Source organism: Zingiber officinale, chromosome 5B, assembly GCF_018446385.1.
Source record: "Zingiber officinale cultivar Zhangliang chromosome 5B, Zo_v1.1, whole genome shotgun sequence".
In the NCBI taxonomy this organism is placed as follows: Eukaryota; Viridiplantae; Streptophyta; class Magnoliopsida; order Zingiberales; family Zingiberaceae; genus Zingiber; species Zingiber officinale.
The window spans coordinates 69,650,598-69,665,571 of record NC_055995.1 but is presented as its reverse complement, the minus strand read 5'-3'; the positions used below and the strand labels follow the sequence as shown (position 1 = coordinate 69,665,571).

The window sequence follows — 14,974 nt, the reverse complement described above, 5'->3', positions numbered from 1 at the left end:
TACTCATTTCAAATTCACTTTCCATTAATTTGACAAATTCTTTTAAGAATTTTGAATTGGTTGAACCAAAGATTATGTCGTCAACATAAATTTGGGCTATAAAGATGTCTTTTCCTATAGTTTTTACGAACAATGTAGGATCGATTTGTCCTTGGTTAAATTCTTTGGATATTAAGTAATTAGATAATCTTTCATACCATGCTCTAGGGGCTTGTTTTAGTCCATATAGTGTCTTTTTTAATTTAAATACGTGATTAGGGTAGTCTATGTCTTCAAACCCTGGAGGTTGGCTTACATAGACCTCTTCCTTGATAAAACCATTTAAAAAGGCTGACTTAACGTCCATTTGGTACAATTTGAATCCTTTATTGGCTGCATAAGCTAATAACATCCTAATGGACTCGAGTCTAGCTACTGGAGCATAAGTTTCATCATAGTCTAAGCCTTCGACTTGACTAAACCCTTTGGCTACTAACCTTGCTTTGTTTCTTACTATATCACCGTGATCATCCAACTTGTTCCTAAAAACCCATTTAGTGTCTATTATTGATTTATCTATGGGTTTAGGTACAAGGTCCCAGACCTGGTTTCTCTCAAATTGGGCTAATTCTTCCTGCATTGCAATGATCCAGTCTGGATCAGGCAGGGCTTCTTCTATAGTTTTAGGTTCAATTTTAGAAATTAGAGCAATCTGACTAAGGTTTCTATAGGACGATCTAGTTCTGACTCCTAGGTTTGGGTTACCCAAAATTTGGTCAGGTGGGTGAGAGGAGCTTATTCTAGTTGGTCTTATTTGTGAGTCAAAAACTAGTTCTTCTGACTCATTAAGATTAGGTTGGATTTCATCATCGTCTGCTGCTCTAGGATTAGTGTCAATATTTTCATTTATGTTAGGTAAATTGTTTTCTTCATCAAATATTACATTAGTTGTTTCTTCAACTTTCAAGGTATTTTGATTAAATACTCTAAAGGCTCTACTGGTTGAGGAGTATCCTAAGAATATTCCTTGGTTAGATTTGGGTGTAAATTTTCCTAAGTAATCTTTAGTATTTAAAATGTGAACTTTACATCCAAATACTTTTAGATAGTTTAGATTGGGAATTTTATTATAGTAGAGTTCATATGCTGTTTTATTATGAAATTTATTAATTAAAATTCTGTTTTGAATGTAATTTGCAGTATTTATTGCTTCAGCCCAAAATTGATGATTTAAGTGATATTCATTTAACATAGTTCTAGCTGCTTCTTGTAATGTTCTATTTTTACGTTCCACTAGTCCATTTTGTTGGGGGGTTCTAGGACATGAAAATTCATGTTGGTATCCATTTATTTTACAAAATTGGGTGAACTTATGATTTTCAAATTCCCCTCCGTGATCACTTCTTATTCTTTTAATTTTAGTATCTTTTTCATTTTCTGTTAAGTTGCAAAAATTACTAAATATTTCATAGGTTTCATCTTTTGTTTTTAGAAATTTCACCCAAGTGTACCTAGAGTAGTCATCAATTATTACTAAGCAATATTGGTTCTTGTTTAGTGATTTGGCTCCATGTGAATCAAATAGATCAAGGTGAAGAAGCTCAAGTATGGTGTTGGATCTTTCTAGGTTAGTTGACTTGTGGGTTGACTTGGTTTGTTTTCCTTTTTGACATGCATCACAGATTGAATTTTCAATAAATTTTAATTTGGGCAAACCTCTAACTAGACCATTTTGACTCATTTTTGAAATAAGTCTTGTGTGTGTGTGACCCAGCCTTCTGTGCCACAGTTGGGTTTCCTCTTGTTGTGTCAGGAGACACTTTATTGAGGATATTGATATTATTTCTAAGTCCCTTAAGTTTAATTTCTGGATGTTCAATATTTTTAACTAGACATCCAGATTTATCGAAATTAACTAGGTATTCGCTGTCACCCAATTGACTTATACTTAATAAATTAAAGTTAAAATTTTCAACCAATAAAACATTTCGAATAATGAAATCGGAACTAAGTTCAATATTACCTTTTCCGATTACTTTAAGTTTACCGTTGTTGCCGAATGCAACTGATCCTAGACTCTTGTACTTGAGTTTAGTAAACTTCAACTTATCTCCAGTCATATGTCTGGAGCATCCACTATCCAACATCCATTGATCCAATTCCTACACATGAAGTAGGTGAATTGGTTTCTTTTTAATGGAGATAGCGTGATTGAAGCAGACACTATGTTTATTGAGTTTGAGATTTCAAATAATTTTGAATTTTAAGTTTTTCAAATAATTTTAAGTTTTTTTTTTAAATAATTTTAACTTTTAAAAGATTTTGAAATTAATTTTGAAAAGATTTTTAAAAGATTTTGAAAGTAATTTTGAAAAGATTGAAATAATTTTGAAATTAATTTTGAAAAGTTTTTTTTTTTAAAGTAATTTTAAAAATAATTTTGAAAAGATTTTTAAAGTAATTTTGAAAAGATTTTTAAAGTAATTTTGAAATTAATTTTGAAAAAGATTTTTTAAATAATTTTGAAATTAATTTTGAAAAAGATTTTTAAATAATTTTGAAAATAATTTTGAAAAGATTTTTAAAGTAATTTTGAAATTAATTTTGAAAAAGATTTTTAAATAATTTTGAAAATAATTTTGAAAAGATTTTTAAAGTAATTTTGAAATTAATTTTGAAAAAGATTTTTAAATAATTTTTGAAAATAATTTTGAAAAGATTTTTAAGGTAATTTTGAAATTAATTTTGAAAAAGATTTTTAAATAATTTTGAAAATAATTTTGAAAAGATTTTTAAAGTAATTTTGAAAATAATTTTGAAAAGATTTTTAAATAATTTTGAAATTAATTTTGAAAAGATTTTTAAAGTAATTTTGAAATTAATTTTGAAAAGATTTTTAAAGTAATTTTGAAAATATTTTTAAAGTAATTTTGAAATTAATTTTGAAAAGATTTTTAAAGTAATTTTGAAATTAATTTTGAAAAGATTTTTAAATAATTTTGAAAAGATTTTTTTTTTTTTAAATAATTTTGAAATTAATTTTGAAAAGATTTTTAAATAATTTTATTTCTTAGTCATCTCACCCGATCTAAGTTGTCAATCAGGGAATCCTATAATTGATGTGAGATGATTTATTGTTGAATTCAAGAGTCTGGTTTAACTTTGTGTTAGATTCAGGTTTAGCTTTGGGTTCAACAAGTAAGCATTCTTTGGATAAACTTCTGGGCTATGGTGAGTCACAAGGAACTCATTAAAGTAACCATGCCTTCGAGGTTTCCCAAATAGTCCTACCCACTGAACTTAGTACGAAACCTTGGTCTAACTAGTTAGGATCCATTTAAGGGTAGCTTTGGTCAGTTCCACTTGGCCAAATGCACCAGGTCGAAGCCATATCTTCCTAGTCATGCGATGTCCAAGCTTCCCTAACGTACTATCATCCAAAAACTTCACCAGTACTGTGGTTCAAGTTAAACTTATCCCATTTTTAATCTAATCTTAATTGCCCTGCCGGGTAATCTATTCTTGTTTTACCCATTCCGGGTAAATTAGGTTCAGTTACCCTGTCGGGTAGTTCAGTTGGAGGTGTCAGCTAGTTTGGATCCTCCATCTACTTTTCATAATTTCAACTTGTTTAATTTTGAATCTGATTTTTAATTTTAGATTTTTAATTTAATTTCGAATTTTAAATTTTGAATTTGATTTTTAATTATAGTTTTTTAATTTAATTTCGAATTTTAATTTAATTTCGAATAAGTTTTGAATCTGATTTTTAATTTTAGATTTTAATTTAATTTCAGATTTTAATTTTGAATTTGATTTTTAATTTTTGATTTTTAATTTAATTTCAAATTTTAATTTAATTTCGAATAAGTTTTGAATCTGATTTTTAATTTTAGATTTTCAATTTTGAATTTTGATCGTTTTCATTTTAGCTTTCCCTGGATCACGGCCTCGATATGGTCTGTCGAGGTAGTATATTTGATCCTTCGGAACCCAGTATTGGCCAATTTGGACTTGGGGACCCATGCTTGGACTGATTTACTACTTTGTTTGTTTATTAAGGATAAATAGGATTTATATTTCTTTTTACTTTTATATCCTAGTCCAGTTCTATTGTAGACGGCTCTTTGTGTTCCAAGAATTAGATCCAAATTCTTGGATCCCAGAGAGAACTTTTCTAAAGTAATTTTTAAATCATTTAACTGATTTTTCAGATTTGAATTTTCTTTCTCAAGTTGTTGTACTTGAGTTGAATCTTCAGTTAAAGATTTTGAGTTAGTTACTCCTTTAAGAATGGTTATTTCTTTTAAAAGTGACTTAATTTTCAAATTTGACTTGGCTAATTTGTGAAGTAAATAATTGACTAAATTATTAAGCCTAGGAATACTTACAGCGGAGTCTGGCCCTTCGGAAACGGATGCGGATTGCTCGGAGTCGGCTTCTGACTCGCTGATCTGGTCCCGGGCCATCAATGCGAGTAGACTCGTTTGGTCGAGTTCGTCGTCTTCATCCTCCGAAGAGGATTCGTCCCAGGTTGCCTTTAGGACTTTCCTTCTTCTTTGCTTCTTGGCTTCCTTTTGATTTGGGCAGTTGGGTTTTATATGCCCCTTTTGGTTGCACCCGTAGCAAGTGACTTCGAACTTTGTCTTTGAGTTCTGTAGAGCCTCCTTGAATTGAACTGCCTTCTTCAGATCTTTCTTGTTGAAGCCCTTCTTCTTCTTGTAGAGTTTCTTTACAAGATTCACAAATTCGCTGGCCAGTTCATCTTCTGAATCTTCTGAATCGGGTTCGTCTTCTGATTCCCGTGTTCGACTCGTTCCTGCAACCAAAGCAATCCCTTTCTCGGATGGCTGTGCATTAGTTTGTTCATGGAATTCAAACTCACTAAATAATTCGTCTAATTTTAAGGAGGACAAATCCTTAGAGACTCTATAGGCATCTACCATCGATGCCCATAGTGTACTCCTAGGGAATGAGTTAAGGGCATACCTTATTATGTCTCTGTTTTCTACCTTCTGCCCGATTCCATGTAGAGAATTCAGGATATCTTGAATTCGGGCGTGCAAAGAGCTTGCCGTCTCGCCTTCCTGCATTTTCAAATTGTACAGTTTATTTAGTCACGCTTACTTACCTTGGTTTCCGAGGTGCCTTCGTGAAGTTCGATAAGTTTCTCCCATAGTTCCTTTACGGAGGAGAATGGACCGACTCTGTTGAGCTCTTCTTTGGTAAGACCGCATTGGATGGTGCAGGTGGCTTTTGCGTCGGCTTCCACCTTTTTGATAAATGCTGGCTCCCAATTTTCACAGGATGTGGGCTTACCGTCGGTACCAGTTGGCAGTTCCAGTCCTGTTTTGACGATCATCCAGGTGTCGAACTGGATCTTCAGATATATCTCCATTCGCCCCTTCCAATATCCGAAGTCTTCTCCGGAAAATAGTGGGGGACGAACGGTGCTATATCCTTCTTGTTGGGCCATTCAGATCTATAAGAACAAAAACAACAAGATCTATTCCAAGACTGAGTCTTGGATTAGTAGTGTGGGAAGAGAAAAAAGAATAACAGGCTCAAGTGGTATTGACTAACTTTGAGCAGAAAATCGATTCGTGAAAAGAAATTAGAATATAGCTATGAGGCTATATTCTAATCGACTCCGAAAAAAACCACAAAAAAAAATTGTCTCGAATAGTGGTTGCACTGATTCAAGACGACCCCGCTCTGATACCAATTGTTGGATCGAGACCGCGCTAGAGGGGGGGGGGGGTGAATAGCGCTCGCGGCTATTTTGATCGTATCGGAATCGTAAAACTATCAAAGTAAATATACGCAGCGAAAATAACGAATGCAATCACAGAGGGACACAAGAAGTTTTACTTCGTTCGGAGCCTAGGTCGACTCCTACTCGAAGGCCCGCGATCCTTGATCGCTTTCGGTGGGCAACACTTATAAGTACGAAAAGGAGTACAAGATTTACAATTAGTACAGTAATTAAAAACAAGTATACCGACGACAGAATTGTAATCTCGAAGCTCCTGGTCGTCGTGGACTCGTAGCAGCACTTCAGGGTCGTTGATTGAGCAGCACGCAGCACAAGGATCACTTAGAAGTTGTTGTTCTTCAATGCTGCTCGAAGTCCCCTTATAAAGGGCATCCAAGGCGCCTTGAAGGCCTCTCAAGGCGCCTCCATAGCTCCGAGTCCACCGTGCAGATGAGCGCTGACCATTCTGCGCCTTATCACCTTGAAGGCGCCTTCATGGGTCTTCAAGGCGCCTTCCAAGGCGCCTCCGTAGCCAACCGAGGCGCCTTCAGCCCTGCTTCGCGGCCAGGTCAGCTTTTGCACCCGAGGCGTCTCCAAGCTCCATGGAGGCGCCTCGGACACTGTTCATCCGAGGCTTTAGTTGCTCCTTTGTACCTGCAAGATATGTTAGTCCCAAACACTATCCTGCAACACAAATTTAGCACAATAAACATTATAAAAGAAGTATAGACAGTCTTTTCGACCGAAACCCTAGGTCGACCCGACGCCTACGGGGAAGCGTCCTCACCTACTCCACTTAGGAGATTTACATGTTGCCAGTCGATCCTCCAGATTTGCTCGATACTCGATGCTTCCGGACTTTCTGCTGGACATCCGCTTCCCGGCTAGTCCAGACTTTCACCTGGTTCGCGACACCGGGACTTTCCACCTAGGGTTACCACCCCCTAGGACTTTTGCCTGAAGCCATCGACCTGCCAAGACTTTCCGCATAGGGTTACCACCCCCTATGACCTAGGGTTACCACCCCCTAGGGTTTTCCCTTTTGCCTAACCGCAGCTAGGACTTTCCTGACATTCTCAAGTAGACTTGTTAGATTACAAAACATCTTAACTTTGAATTCTTTGCCGTTATCAAAACACGAGTTCGATCGTCGGATGCTTCCCGCACCAACAAACACCTCATCCCTCAGATGCACCGAGCCCATCGACTCGCTTCCTGTGTTATCCTTCTCACTAGTTGCATCTTCTACTTGACTTCCTATGTTCGTAAGGTCTTGTACTTAGACACAATGCATCAAACACAATAGGACCTAACTTACTTATGTGTACAGTAGCCCTCCTCTAGGCAGAGAAAGACTCCATTGTGTGTATATACTAGAATAAGCGAATATTCTCTAGTGAGTAGCTACTGTTCTCTGATAAGTTATTGTGATTCTCTAATAAGGCTATCTCCTAGAGGAGATCTGGCCGACTCTAGGACTAGGTGGATATATGCTGGGAGCCTTACCCGGGAGAAATGAGGAATTGAGTATGGAGGTCTGACTGGTTCTGGGGTCGAGTGGATATATACTGAGAGTCATGCCCAAGAGTAGTGAGGAACTAAGCTTGGAGGTTCAACTGGCTTTGGTAACAGGCGAATGTATGCTGGGAGGCACGCCCTGAAGAAGTGAGGAATTGAGTTTGGAGATCTGATCGACTCTAGAGTTCTGTGGATATATGTTGGGAGCCTTACCCATGAGTAGTAGGGAACTGAGCCTGGAGGTCTGACTGGCTTTGGGACTAGACAGATGTATGCTAGGAGTTATGCCTAGGAGAAGTGAGGAACTGAGTTTGGAGGTCCGACCGACTATGAGACCGGGCGAATGTATGCTAAGAGTCGCGTCTAGGAGAAGTGAGGAACTGAGTATGGAGGTCGGACCGACTCTGTGGTCGGGCGGATATATATTGGGAGCCTTGCTTAGGAGTAGTAGGGAACTGAGCCTGGAGGTCTGATTGGCTCTGGGACCAGGAAGATGTATGTTGGGAGTTGTGCCCAGGAGAAGTGAGGAACTGAGTTTAGAGGTTTGACCGTCTTTGGGATCGAGTGGATGTATGCTGGAAGTCACGCTAGGAGAAGTGAGGAATTGAGTCTGGAGGTTCAACCAGTTTTGGGGTCAAGCAAATATATGTTGGGAGCCTTGACTAGGAGTAGTGGGGAACTGAGCCTGGAGATCTGACTGACTCTGGGATAGGGCAGATGTATGCTGGGAGTCGCGCTCAGGAGTAGTGAGGAACTAAATATGGAGGTCCAACTAGCTCTCAGATCGGGCGGATGTATGCTAGGAGTCATGCTCAAGAGAAGTGAGGAACTAAGCCTGGAAGTCCGATTGGCTCCCAGACTAGAAGGATATATGCTAGGAACCTTGCCTAGGAGTAGTGGGGAACTGAGCCTAGAGGTCCGACCGACTTTGGGACCGAGCGGATATATGCTGGGAGCCTTGCCCAGGAGTAGTGGGGAGCTGAGCCTCGTATGTCCGATTACTTTAAGGCTCCCAGGTTTATGCTAGGAGCCTTACCCATGAGATCACTACATCATCTTGACTTTGACCGTTATATCATCTTGATTGTCACCCCAACATTACCTTTGAGGCTACTCACAACGTGCCACATCATTAGTCATGGAGTTTTATACTTTGATATCTTAGTAAATATCTCCTAGGAGGTGTAGGTATGAGATGATTGGGTATAAGTCAATCTATTTGAAAGTGTTTAAATAGTCACGATGGATTCATCACTCTTTTTATAACGAGGCGTATACACTATGACCTCTTGTCAGGATTATTATTTATAAGTCTTTGGCTAATATAAATAAGTCAAGAGGATGATCTTATTGGACATATATTTTGAGAAATTTGAATTCATAAGACAAGGAACTACAACTTGGGTTAGGTGTGATATAGTTAGCCTAGTGGGGACTAACAATGTGATAGTTCCGCAAGTGTATAGAAGTATCATCAAGTAATAAAAGATTGAATTCACAAAGACTATGAATCAAGTACTAGTAAAATGGCAAATTAGGTTATCTAGTGAATCAAGGGTGGTGTGTGGTTACAAGAACAATAGAGAATGAGAGCGAGAGTTGAGAGAGAGTGAGAGAGCTGAGCACGAAAAAATTGAGGGAGAGGTTGAGAAGAGAGCCAAGTAAGATAAGTGAGTGAAGGGGGAAGTGATTCAAGGACTTCTGTTTTACCCAAATGATTGAAAACACATAATCTATGTTTGATTTTCTATCCTCAATGGGTATTTATATAGGTAGGTCATCCTATGGTATCTGATGTAAACCTTTGGTCCTACAATGGCGTACCAACTCTAATTATTGTCTACTTTTGGAAGGATCATAACTAGTGATCAAAACCTAGGGGGACCCTGTCACTAGATCCCTCGACCTCTAACTAAACATATTTCCTACTACATGACAACAAATTATGTTCGATCCATTAAGCTCTATGACAGTCTAGGGTTCCCCACAATATACTGGGTTGCACTTTTGTATCCGACTCTCCGTGTCTCAGTTTTTTATGGGTCAGAGGATCGGATTCTCCTTTTGGTTCATCCTCAAATGCTCATTGGATATGAATCTCATGTTTTTGTCATCAAGGTCGTGTTAATATTGTAGATCTGGGCCATAAACACATATTTCATCAAACAAGAAACATGCAAACTCAATAGATTAAATGAAAAGATGTTCACATATCAAAAGAACTACTCCCTACAATGTAGAATCAAGAGAACTACTCTATTATAAGGAAATTACAAATCAAAGGCACTAAAAGAAGCATTCATACAACTCAAAATAGAGAATAAAGATAAGAAATACTTAAGAAGAAGAGTTTTGATGTCTTCGGAGTGGTTCCTTGAGCCAGAGGTGTACGAAGCATCGGAGTGGATGAAGGAAATGACTCTAGGGTTTCCCCAAGAGGGGGAAACCCTCTCCCAAGAAGAATGATGAAGTTCTCTAGTCCAAGCCTCCTCAAATAAGGGTTTGCTTAATCCTTTTATACCCTTCCAATGGATCTACCAAAATAGATTTTTTTTATCCTTAGACCTAGTTTTCTTGGATTAGACCCTGAATCAATGTTGTGGATCTTGAAATTATCTATATTTTCATAGGTGGTTCGACTCGTAACTCTAACTGAGCCAAAATTTATGACCATTTTACTTTTGGTCTACAATGCAGGCCAAACCAAACATGACTTGTGCTGCCTGACACAAGCACCCATGTTCAGCTCAGGAAAACACCCAATTTGGGCACATGTCATAACCAACAGCATGGGTGCCCATGGTGGGCTCTGTTGGGAGGTATTTTGGAGTTGTTTTGCATCTGATTTCTTTCATATGAAATTGTTTGTGTCATGGGACATTGTCAAAACATTTTCCTTAATTAAAATTTCATTTTGATTATCTTTTGAATCCTTTTTCTTTGTAGATGCTTTATGTGTTTGGCTTGATAATGAGGCTTGATGTTCAATGCTCTATTGTAACTCCAAATTCAAGTCCTATCAATGAAAATAAGGAAAGAGTAGTTCTCCGTACTAAAAGAGTAAAAATAATGAAATCCAAAGAAATAGGGTCTGCGAATGCAAATTATGCTTATAAAATACAAACAGATATATAATAAATGATACTTAAAAATATACATAATCTACACTCATCGGCTAACGCATAAATCATGTCCTAAATCAAGTATGTATGAGATGATTGAAAGAAATAAAAACACTAATAACTATAGCTGCTGAAGGATTTAGAATATGTTTTGAAATCATCTGTGATTTTTTGATCAATTAGGGGGCATGATGTACTACTAGATGTCATTCATAATTTATTCATAATTAATGGTTACTTATGAATTACAAATATAACCAGGAACCTGTTGGGTCACACATACTACGAGTATATTTTAAAGACATAAAAACAAGCAAGAGAATAAGAATAAGATTAAGTTTGGTTAAACCAGGCAAAGGACAAATATGAGAAGTATTTACCACATTGGAAGTACTTTTGGGCCACACCTCATGTAAGCAAGTTGGGTTTACTCATGCTACATGGGTTTGAGTTTTTGTTCACACCTCTTGTAGGTGAGTCAAGCCTACATATATGATATGGGCTTGAACTTGTTCCTCAAGCCTTATGAAGAGGTATATAAAGACCTCTCCATGGAACAAAGGGGTTAAGGGTTTTATTATTTTTTTCCCTCTTGGTTTTGTGCCACCACCTCCAAGAATAGTTGCCCCTTCTTGTGTCGCCCAATCTTCTTGTGCCACTGTCGGCTTCTCTTGTGTGCCACCGGTTTAACCTTTGTGCTACCGGGTCCCTCTCTCTCTCTCTCTCTCTCTGATGGTGTCGTGATCTTCTACTTGGCTAGTGCCAAGCGGAGCCACAACTCGTGGCTTGAGAAGTCATCTTGAAGATATCTCTGCATGAATACTAATAGAGGCAAGTCTTATGAGGCTTGCTGGGTGATTTCTTTTTCATCTAAACTTCATCGGAAATATATAAATTCTAAATAACCTTTTTGATTTACATTTATGTCTTGGACATGTATGATCTTATTTTGTAGGATGCATGAAATTTTTTGAAACAAATCATTTCGCTTCCACTGTGTGTTTTATCGAAAACATACGTTTTGTATCCCGAAACCCCCAACAGATAGTCTTGCTTGTCTCTAGTTAGAAGACCTCTATGCCAGCATCCACACCGTCTACACCCAAGATTTCTTAGGACTAGCCTGTCGAAAGAAGTCATAGGCCTTGGCCACTCCACCATCCTTCTCAAATCAACTTGCCATCCTCTACATAGCATGCACCGACGACCTAACAATCAGAAGGATGAGTGTAACCAATCTCTGATCCTCTTCCATAAATCCATGACAGGTGGACATCTAAAGAATATATGCTCCTGTGTCTCTTATACTTATTTACAAAAAGTGCACTGTTAATCTTCCAGATAGTCTTGCTTGTCTCAGTTAGAAGATGCCTCTATGCTAGTATCCAAAGTGTAACTACATGACTAGGTTGAATGTAGGGCTTCCATACTGTCGGTACCCAGGTTTCTTAGGACTAACATGTTTAAAGAAGTCATAGGCCTTGGGCACTCCACCATCCTACTCAAATCAACCCACCATCCTCTGTGTAGCATCAACCAGCGACCCAATAGCCAAAAAGATGAGATCTTAGATATGTAGTAGCTTAATAAATTATCTTAAGTTAATGAGGTAAGTGGTCATCTAATCAAGTTTAGCAACTTTAAACTGAGTTCTTTTTGACTTGGTATTGATATGTTGCAATATTAACTTGATCAGGCAGGACACAATAGGAATTGATTTGCATAAGCTAGGATAATCAATGTTCTTTGAGAGAAATAGAGAACATTGATGTGGTAAAAGATGATTCGCTTGTCCTCAGCATCTTCGTCAATTCATCCTTAGGCTAACATGGAGGAAGTAAATCATAAGTGACTACTAGTCATTAGTGCAGCGGCCAAGGTATGAGAGAAAACATGCTCAGACGTGCTGAGTTTCGACCTCAGAACTTAATGTGATAACACCTCATATCTTAATTATCGCACCGCACTGTCCTAAGAGGACGAAATAGAGAACATTAATGATCTTTGTAGTAGAAGGTTAGAAAAGAGAAAATTATTCGTGATTTAAATTTGTTTGATAAATATTGATGTAAACGTTATGCATAGAATCAACTCTATTAGCTTGATCACTCACTCATGAAAACTTGGTCTATGAGACCTCCTTGAACCAATCTAATAAAAAAAACAACCCTTATGGGGTAAGCCACTTCTAATACCTTGGTCCATGGTGAACCACTTCATATTAAAAATAATTACAATTATTATAAAAGACCAATTATTTTCTATTGACGTGGAGCCTCAATTAATTGTTGATGTAATAATGGAGAAGCACATAACACTTATCTAATATCTTAAGCTACTACGATAACTGATGATCCAATCAAGTTTGGCAACTTAAAACTGAGTTGTTTTGACTTGGTATCAATATCTTTCAAATAGAATGTATATATTGCAGCTAAAGTGTCAAAATTCATCAATGATTCAGCTTAAGCTAAATTGCATGCCACTGTGTTGCACAACGTAATACAACATATAAACACTCCTTTTTACTGCATACATAGTTTAAGAAAACTCTTCATTTTCCATGCACTACCATAACTTCTGAAAATATCTAATGGCCTAGATCTACATTCCTACAAATCATCGTGGTGCAGAAAGACTTCCACCAGACATAATAGTATCCGAGTCAGATCTCTATCCACGAAGGTTATGGGGCAATCCAAGTGAGGTATAAGCAATTTGTTTTTTTTTTACTTGAATGTTTTTTATGTTACTTTTTATCATGTTGTGATACAAGCATACACCGAAAATTTATAATAGCATGAGTACATTATGTAAAGCACTGATGAAGGAGCTCACCAATTGATAAACAAAAGTTTTCTATCTTTGTCACCATTAATTAAAAATTCACATTTTTTTGGAAGTTTTCTTGAAAGAAGTTTGGAAAACAACCAACCAAGAGAGGGTATTGTTCTACTTCAACTTGGCTTATATTAAATGTAGAGCTGCCTATCTGAATTTTGATAAATAGTCATCTTTAAATATTTCTTGAAAAAAACTAGTACTTTTTTTCTCAGTTTCTTAACACTGGTTGAAATTCAGGATTTGCAGATCCAACAGAAGTTCCTTGTGACTTTCACAGTTGGATATGACCAAAAAAAAAATATTGATGCGGCTATTAAAAAGGTAAGTGAAGCAACAAAACTGACAATTAGTTAGTTTCTAATTGTCGCTTTATTTAGGTTACATATTGTAGTAATTGTAATAGAACTAATTACACTAATGCAGTAATCTATAATTGCACCAATAAATGACGAGCATGCAATAAACGTTAATAACAGTAAGGGTTAAGAAATTGTGTATCTCCGGTCGAAGCGTCGGAGAATTGATTGCCGCCCACGGTGCAGAGGCTCTCCGGCAAAATCCTCCCAAGATCCGACAACCGCTCGCGTCGCTCGTAGGTGCGCTCCAAAACGAGCGCCGCACTCGGACTAAACCTCAGATCGCGAACCAAGCCTCAGAACTCAGAAAGAAGGAAGAAGAGTAGAAAGCAAGGGAGAAGGAATGCTTTGCTTTCTGGAGTGAATTGAGAAGGAAGTGAGGAAGTGTATTTATACACTTGAAGCAGTGCAGAGGAAGGGACGCACACTCACGCGTGGATGCGTTGTTTCGCATCCTCACGCGATGCGGACAGAACCGAAGCGCTGCTTCGCTTCCACGCGGACCAAAAACCGAAGTCCGCCGCGCACGTGACGCCCGGTTTATGGATTTCTGGCTCGAACCCCCCAAATCCACTCGATTTGGGCTTGGCCCGCGCATGCGTGTAGGTCCTCTTATCATTACTAAGCAAGGATGGAAGGGCTTCCTATATAAGCCCTTCCAAGCTTCTCCACTTAGCAATGTGGGACTAAAAATGCTTTTGAATTTAAAACAAAATTCAACAATCCCCCACAAATTCAAATCATTTTTAGTCAAAAACAAAGATATGTCTGAGGCTTGGTTGCAATGAGCTTTCAGTGAAAATACCTTCCGGTTTGAATTTTCACTTAAGTACATCAATCTTATTCACATAGGTTTGAAGAGAATAGAGTCTTGATCTTAAACCTTTTATATGTGAAGATCAATTGGTAACAACTCATCACTGGCGACGGTTGAATCCTTCTGGGTTGGTGCATTACGGCCATGCCACCGAATCTTGTTTCATAAGTGCTAAGGAGAGTTGCCTAGACCCCACACTGCGGCCTCACAGTTACACTTACATAGGTGAGTTTTCCAAGGATGTACTGCAAGCATCCTGTCATTAAGACCTTGAACTCATTAAGAGCTCGTAAGCTCATCCTTACTAGCAGTCAAGCATCTATCCAGGGAAGAGACTATGAGATTACATCTCAATCAATTTGATGCTTACGTTTCACCCTTATAGCTTGTTTGTACCACATTGAACCTACTTTTTGGGATCTCCAATCAGATAGGTTGGGTTACCGCTATAGATGAAACCAGAACAGGCCTCAGTCCCATTCCCTTACTGGATCTCTTGATTTTCTCAGAATCAAGTCCTTTAGTGAGTGGATCAGCAATATTGTCTTTTGAACTTACAAAGTCCAATGACACCACTCCAAGA

At 37.7% G+C, this 14,974-nt stretch overlaps 1 protein-coding gene across 8 annotated transcripts in view; it reads left to right on the top strand.

The window, feature by feature from the left end:
• LOC121984499 overlaps positions 1–14,974 on the top strand; it is a 155,727-nt gene that overhangs the window by 125,217 nt on the left and 15,536 nt on the right. For 6 of the 8 annotated variants that reach the window (XM_042537444.1, XM_042537442.1, XM_042537440.1 and 3 more), the window contains 2 exons: positions 12,977–13,081; positions 13,456–13,539. In XM_042537444.1, coding sequence (XP_042393378.1) covers positions 12,977–13,081; positions 13,456–13,539 — 189 coding nt within the window. The remainder of the gene's footprint in view (positions 1–12,976; positions 13,082–13,455; positions 13,540–14,974) is intronic. The other 2 variants (XM_042537448.1, XM_042537446.1) reach the window with 1 other exon arrangement.